This window comes from Pelecanus crispus, chromosome 20, assembly GCF_030463565.1.
Source record: "Pelecanus crispus isolate bPelCri1 chromosome 20, bPelCri1.pri, whole genome shotgun sequence".
NCBI lineage: Eukaryota > Metazoa > Chordata > Aves > Pelecaniformes > Pelecanidae > Pelecanus > Pelecanus crispus.
In genome coordinates, this window is record NC_134662.1 from 4,208,594 (window position 1) to 4,216,173 (window position 7,580).

Here is a 7,580-nt window from a genome sequence, read left to right on the forward strand (position 1 = left end):
GGTGGGGGGGACACGGGGCCGCGCTCCCGCCCGCTGCCGGTGCCCAGGGCAGGGCGGGGGGAGGTGGGTGCTCGGGGCCGGGCCCCCCCCGGTGCTGCCGCGCTCCTGCACGTGCGCGCCCGTGGGAGCGGGAGCTGGGGGGGGGAGGGGTCTGCGCCCCACGCGTGGGTGCCCCCCGTGGGGTGGAGGGACCTGCGCGGCTCCCCCCGGCTGCAGCGGCCCCCGGCCCCAGCCCGGCGGTGGGGGATGCGGGAGATAGGCAGGGATGCAGGCAGGGCTGTGGGGCGGGGATGCAGGCGGGGATGCAGGCGGGGATGCAGGCAGGGATGCAGGCAGGGATGCAGGCAGGGATGCAGGCAGGGCTGTGGGGCGGGGGATGCAGGCAGGGATGCAGGCAGGGATGCAGGCAGGGATGCAGGCAGGGATGCAGGCACCCCCCGGGACGTCCACGCGCGATGGGTTCCCCTCAGCCGGGCCGGCTCGGGCTGTCGCGATAGGGGCTGTCGCGAGGCGGCGGGGCCAGCCACTCACCTACAAGCGGGACCGGGGCTCCATCGCCGCCGCTGCGCTCGGTGCGGCGGGGCGGCCCCGGGATTTATGAATGAACCGGAGCCGCCCCCGCGCGGCGCGGGCGTCACGTGGGGCCAGGGGCTGCCCCGAGCCCTGCCTGCACCGGCCCTGCCCGCGCCAGCCCTGCCCGCCCCCGAGCCAGCGCGACCCCCGGCACCGGTGCCGGATTGGGCCCCCCCCGGCCCCACGCCGCGGCGGGGCGGGCAGGGCGCGGGGGGGGAGCGGCCCCCCCCGGGCGGGCAGGGCACGGCCGAAGCCGGGAAGCGGGGAGCTGCCCCTCGGGCCCCATCGGGGCCGGGGCGGAGCGGGGGCGGCCGGGCCGGGCCGGGGCGGAGCGGGACCGGCGGGACAAGCGGCGGGCGGAGCGCGGGAACTACAACTCCCATGCGCCCCCGCGCCCCCCCGCCCGCCGACGCCACTTCCGGTCCCCGCCCGGCGCCCCATGGGCCGTGTAGTCGCGCGGCGCGGGGCAGGCTGGGAGCTGTAGTCCCGCCGCCCTCCCGGCCTGCCCCGCGCCGCCCGCTCGCCCTTGCCGCCGCCCCGGCCCCCGCCATGTTCCGCGCCCGCCGCCTCCTCCTGCGCCTCGCCGCCCGCTCGACGCTGCCGCCGCCCTGCGCCCGCGGCTATGCCGAGCCCGCCGCCGGCCCGGCCCCCATGGCCTTCACCTTCGCCTCGCCCACGCAGGTAGGCGGCGGGCCCGGCCCCGGCCCGCTGACCCGGGCCCTCTCGGTCGCCCCTGCTTCGCTTTGGGGCTGCCGGTGCCCGGCTGCGGGCCCCGAGGCGAGGCCTGGCCTGTGCTGCCGCCCCCGCGGGTTGTCGGTGCCCGGGGCCGGCTCCCGGGGCCGGCTCCCGGGGCTTGGGGCCGGCTCCCGGGGCTTGGGGCCGGCTCCCGGAGCTAGGGCCGAGCGGACGGGCTCGGTCAGGAGCAGGGCCGGGGACGGCGGGGGTGCGCTGCCATCCCTGCGGCTCCTGCCCTGCTGCCCCCGGCCTCAGGCCCCTCGCCCGCCGCTGCCGAGCCCCCCTCCCCGGGCCTGCTGCCCCCTTCTCCCGCCGCCCTCCCCTGCGCTCGGGGCCCGCTGCAGCTCTGCCGGGGCCCGCGGGGTGACGTTCCTGCTCTTCCAGCCCCGGCCCTTCTGCTGGAGCTGCTGTGGCTGTCGGGGCCCGGCCCCGCTGCCTGCTTCCTTGGCACCGCTCCCGGGCGTGGGGCACGGCCTCTGTCTGCCCCCGAAATGCCCGGGGCTGCGGGGGCAGCTGGGCTTGCCGCTCTCCCGGGGCAGGGCGCTGGGGACGGGGCTGCGGTGTTGCAAGGCAGGATTTGTGCTGCATCGGCAGAGCTGTGTGGGACGCTGCATCGCTGACTCCCATCAGAGCGGTGACGGTTGGCGTCAAGGTCTCCCTACGCTCTTCTCAGGCTTCTCCCAGCTGCACCCTTCGCCTCTCGCCCACTCCCGACTTCATGTCTCCGCGTGCCGCCTCCCCCGCCACCACCACGCCTCTCGGGAGGCTCGGAGCGCTTTCCCACTCCCTTTGCCAGGACCCCTTCTCCAGAGCCTGGCCCCGCTCCCACCCTATGAAGCTTTAGGCTGTCCCGGTCACGCCTTGCTGCGTGTTAAACCCCGCGACCTGCCAGCTGCTGGGAGCAGGGCCGCTCCCTCGGGGTGGGAGCGGGTTGCGCACCGCATCCCTCTGCTTTCCAGAGTCAGGGAAGCCACCTCTCTCCTTCCCCTCCGTTCCTGGTGACGGACTGTTTCCGTCTGCCCTCCCCATCCAGGTGTTTTACAACGGTGCCAACGTGAAGCAGGTGGATGTGCCCACCCTGACCGGCTCCTTCGGTATCCTGGCCTCACACGTCCCCACCCTGCAGGTCCTCAAACCGGGAGTTGTGACAGTCTACGCTGAGGACGGCACGGCCACCAAGTACTTCGGTAAGGAAAGTAGGCGGAGCTGGGGAGGGAGGAGAGTGTGCGTGGGGGGGGATGTTCTCAGGGCTTTCACAAGGGAGGCTCTGCCGATCAAGGTGTGCCCTGGTGCCCTTCCAGGGATTTCTGCTTTCCCAGCCTCCCAGGGGCTGCCAGAGGCTGCCCTGCGGGGCCGGGGATCTGCCCGGGACGATGGGGCTCCGTGTGAGGCCGTGGTCTGGGGTCAGGTTTTCTTGGTTCTGCTTAGACTCTCTGGGAGCATCCCCCTGCTTTAGCTTCCCTCCTGGTAGGAAATGAGTCCCTGTGGGACCTGGGAAACGTTACGGGAGAGTGTGGAGGTTTTGTTTTGGCAAAGGGCTCATGGAGATTCCGGGGAACAGCTTGCCAGTTGCTGTCCTGTGTGCGGACCCCCAAATGAGGCCCATCTGGCAGCCCTGCCCGCGCTGCCTGACTCGGCCCCCGCTGTTGTGCCTTTGCAGTGAGCAGCGGCTCTGTCACGGTCCACGCCGACTCCACCGTGCAGGTGCTGGCGGAGGAGGCGGTGACGATGGACATGCTGGATCTGGCTGTGAGTACCCCAGTCCCCGTGGGCCGGGCTGCACCCTGCCTCCCTTGAGCCAGCCCTGGCAGCTGGGCTGCCTCGTGGAGATTTTCTCCCCAAACCTCGTGGAGATTTTCTCCCCAAACCTCGTGGATTTGTTCCCTGCTTCTCTTGTGTGGGGTGGTTATCTCCGAAGCTTCCTGTGGCTGCAGAAAGCATGCCCGGACCGGGGGCTGTGCCTTCACCCCGAGCTTCCCCATCACCCACCGATGGGGATCAAAGGCTCGGAGTTCCTCCTCAGTGAACTCTCCACAGGCTGTGGGGAGAGGAAGCCACACAGTCGTTAACCCTTCTCCAGGCCACTTCCCTCCCCTCGGACAGATGCTGATCTTGCCCCTTCCCGCCCCTCTTAGTCTCAAGAACGGCTTTTCCCTAGTTGATGAGCCGTCTGCTGCCAACGCAGCCGTGTAGGCGGGTCTGTGGGGCCCCGTGCATGGGGGGCCGATGGCTGCAGTGGAGGGAGGGGTGGGAGAGGAGTGACTCAGGGGCTGCAGGGCAAGTCACCTGTCCTGCGGTGGTCTCCCGATGACGCATTCCTTCCTCTCTTGTGTTCAGACTGCAAAATCAAACCTGGAGAAGGCTGTTTCGGAGATGGCTGCGGCATCCGATGAAGCAGCTAAAGCAGAAGCTCAGATTAAAGTAGAAGCTAATGAAGCCCTTGTAAAAGCCCTGGAGTAATTAAGGTAAATGTCACCTATATGCTGGCAGAGATTTCCAGATCTGCTCTGGAGACGAGTCCCCGCTCTGTGCTGCCCATGGGGAGCTTCCTCACGGCAGCCAGGCCTGCTGGGCTGCCCGGGAGCGGGCAAGGGGTTTGCGCCTGGCTTGCAGGGAACGGTGACACGAGAGCTGTCCCTTTCCGTGGTCGGGCGTCAGTTTTGGGGGGCTCATGGGGGGCCCCCGCCCGGAGCCGAACCGGAGCCGCTAGATGGCAGCAGGGTCCGGTGCCGGTGCCGCGCCCGCGGGGTTCGGCCCGAGGTGCCGCGGGGTTCGGCCCGATGCCGGGACGCAGGCTGGGAGCCTGCGGTCGCTGCTGGGGCCTCGCTGCTGCCTCCAGGTCCCCGCTGGGCCAGGCCACGCCAGCTCGGGAGCAGGCTGGATGCCTGGGGCCCCGGAGGGAGAGCGATGTGCGGCCTCTGCTCCGTGTACGCTCCCTTCCACTAAAAACAAACAGCTTCTGTCTCGGGGGAGGCAAGGCCGGGCTGCTTACCTCACGGCCCTTTTTCCCTCTGCCCTGCTAAGACTCTGCCTCACCCCTCTTCTTCCCACGTGCTGGCAGTTGGGAGACGTACTCTGCGGCAGCGTGCGCGCTGTGCCCGGCAGGTGAGTCACCAAAAACCTCTCCGCCGGCCTCTCCCTGGAGCAGGTACAGCAGGGCAGCGGCTCCCCGGCTATCTCCCTGATCTCTGGTCCCCGCGCTCTTTGGCCCGTGAGGTCAGGTCTGAGAGAGCCAGCGGCTCTTGTTTACTCGCGGCGGTTTAACAGCCTGAGCCGGGGCCAAGCCCTGGGATCGGAATCCACCGCTCTGCCGAGCCCACCCCGCGTTAAAAACCAACTCCGCTTCTGTGTGTTGCAGGAATCCCACTGTCGATGTAGAGAAACCCCAGACTGTCCTACTTGTCCTGGCTTCCCCGATTGTACAGATGGTGCGGGACAAATGGAGGCGGAGAAAACGCTCTGATCAATTAAAAGGAAATGTAATCCCGTCTTGTAGCATGTCACCTTCTTCTGAGGCAGCAAATTGCAGCTTGTGCTGCGCCGGTGGCTGGGTGCCCGGGGGCAAGCTCCTGCCCCCACGCCGGGGTCTGCTGGGTGCAGTCGCTTGGGGAAGGCGTACCTCCGGCGCTGCCCTGGGGTTCGGCTGGGGATTCCCGTGGGAGATTCACCTACGGGAGGCTTATCGGGTGGATTTTATAACCCCCTCCCTGTGCAGTCAGCCACCTCCACCTCCAGTAATCCACCTGGACAGCAGGATTACGGCAGCGCGGGAGGAGGCATCCACGGGGCAGCGCACGTCTCTACCGGAGGCTTCTGTCCTGGCTCCCCCACCCCATCCAACTTTTTTTTTTTTTTGCTCAGCCTCCCGGCTCCGTTGCCACAGGAATTCACATCGTCCGGGCTGTTTCTTCACATTACTCCTTGCAGCTGGGCAGCAGCTGCCCAGGCTTTGACCCGTTCCCCCTGCTGCTGCGTTTCCACTGCGCGTGGCACACAGAGCAAGGGGAAATCTCCCCCTGCTCCTTGGAGACAGGCTTGGCGCGGAGAGGGAAGCAGATGCCGTACGTGGTGGGAGTCTTTCCTGAATCCGTGTGTGGTTGGGGGTGGCTGATGATGTTGCTCTGCCGAAGTTGCTGCTTGCCGGGGTTGGGGGGGGGGGGGGGGGGGGGGCTTGGTAGCCAGCAGCCCCGTCCGAGGAGGCTGCCCCGGGGTCCTCGCAGCCGGGAGGAAGCGGGAGGCCCTGGCATGTCTGCAGCGAGCTCGCCGGTCCCCACGCGCCTCGAGAAACAGCAGTGCCGCTGGGGAAGGAGTGGGTTTGAGCGAGGGGCCGGTTCTGCCTGTGCCAGACGCCTGAGGATGCGTGTCTTGCCAACGGTACCATCTGCTGCCAGGCTCCTCGCTCGGTGCCATCCTCCCCACGCCTCCCCGGAGGGATTTCAGGTTCCCTCTGCTGCGCAAAAGCCCCCCCGGCTCTGCTCGCCCGCCGGGGGAGGCCGAGGCAGCTGCTGGCCCCTGGGCGCGCGGGGCTGCAATCCCTCTGCCTCGCTCTAATCCCCTTTTCCCTGCGGTCTTCCAGCCTGGGAACGTGAGTTGGCTTGCCTGGGTGGGCAGCTGCTCCAGCAAAGGTCAGCGGGCAGCAGGTTCGGCCTCCCGCCTGCCCTCCCGGCGGGACACGAGCTCGGCTCCCCAGGCGGAGCGGGGCAGGGCTATTTTCGGCACTGCCACCCAGGATGTAATCTTGGCTGCCTCCTCTTCTTCTCCCCGCCACCTCCTCCCCCTCCTCTCGCTCACTCTGTCTTTCTCTCCCCCCCCCCCCCCCCCCCCCCCACAAGTATATCAAAAATAGTACCTGTGGTGTTAAATTTCTCACTCTGTAGCTTATTAAAAGCCTCTGAGAGCCTGACGCTGAGCCTATTTGAAGCTCAGCCGACTTCCCAGTTTCTGAGCTGCTCCAGTGCCTTGTTCTTCCCTTCCCCTCTCTTTCCCCCCCCCTTTTTTTTTTTTTTTTAAAAGGTCATACTTTGCGCCGTGCATAAGCAAAGCCTCAAAGTCAGAGCGAGCGCTAATTAAAACATCTCGGGAATAACTGGGGACGGACGGCTTCGCTCCCTCTTCCGCTCCCTCTTGCTCTCCTCTGTCCCCGGTTTCTATTTGCGGCGTGCGTGTGCCTCTCTCGACACACGCAAGCCGCTCTCTTTCTGATGGAAGGTGGCTGGTTGGTTTTTTTTCTTTTTTTTTTCCATTTAATGGAAGAGCGTTGGCGAGGCCGGGAAGCTGGGGAAATGGCCAGCTGCTATTTTTAGGATGGGAAAAAAGCGTCTCCGTCAGCGTCCTCTCACCAGCTCTTCCCACTGCCTCCCGCCAGCTCCGGGGGGACGGGGGGCCAGCAGGGATCCGGCCCTGCCCCCTCGCAGGGTGCCCTTGGCCGGGCTCTCCGCGGCGTGACGCCTGCCGGGACTTGTAGTCTGCATTTGGGGGCACCAACGAGGGCACCGAGGGCACCTCCGAATCGCCCTGCATCCGGGGTGGACGAGGGACCCTGGGCATGGCCGTGCCCCCGCTGTGCTGCCGGAGGCTGCTCTGCCCCTGGGCAGGGCCTCTCTTGCCCTCGGGGCCGTGGGGAAGGGGCTTTTTCCTAAATCCTGCTCTGCCAGCCCCCCTGCCGCTGCCGGGCAGGACCAGAGCAGCGCTGGGCAGGGACTGCTGCGCCCTGGCTGTCGGCACCGCAGCCCCTCTCGCCCTGCCCCGCAGTTTGGGGGTGCGGGGCGATGCCGGGGGGGCCATTCCTGGGCTCTCCCTGCTCCCCCTTGCAGCCCGGCCCGGTCCCCGCGGGGTCCGGCTGCTGTGGCCTGGGCTCCGAGCCCCTCACCTGCCTCTGTCCTTTCCCATCGCTGCTAATTATCTGGTTCTGTCGAGAGCAGCGTTATCCTCCTCCCCCGGCTCGCCACACTGAGCTCTCGGCTCCCTCTGCCCACGCCGGGAGCCGCGATCAGTCACGTCCCGCTGGATGCCACGAAAATGGTCTCTGACTCTCTGCTTGGCGCAGGAGATGCGTGGCTGCGGCTGAACCGGAGGCGAAGCCCTGCCCCGCTCCCGGCTCGGCGTCGGTGCTGCGGCGACGGACCCCGGCGGGGGTCGAGTCCCGGTGCGGACCGTGCGCGTACCGCTGATGCGATTCAGCGGGTGAATCCTCCCTCCTCGCCTCCCCAAACCAGCCTGGCTCCGGGAGCCAGTGGGGCCGTCCCGGCTGGCGGCGGCGGCGGCACCGCCGC

At 68.0% G+C, this 7,580-nt stretch overlaps 1 protein-coding gene across 1 annotated transcript; it reads left to right on the plus strand.

Annotated features, from left to right (window-relative positions):
- The first annotated feature begins 1,122 nt into the window (after positions 1 to 1,122).
- On the plus strand, positions 1,123 to 4,796 carry ATP5F1D (ATP synthase F1 subunit delta). Its single transcript, XM_075723736.1, has 5 exons — positions 1,123 to 1,254; positions 2,342 to 2,495; positions 2,969 to 3,057; positions 3,646 to 3,773; positions 4,667 to 4,796. The coding sequence occupies exons 1-4, from the start codon at positions 1,123 to 1,125 to the stop codon at positions 3,766 to 3,768; spliced, it is 498 nt and encodes a 165-aa protein (XP_075579851.1). The 3' UTR covers positions 3,769 to 3,773; positions 4,667 to 4,796.
- Positions 4,797 to 7,580: the final 2,784 nt, after the last annotated feature.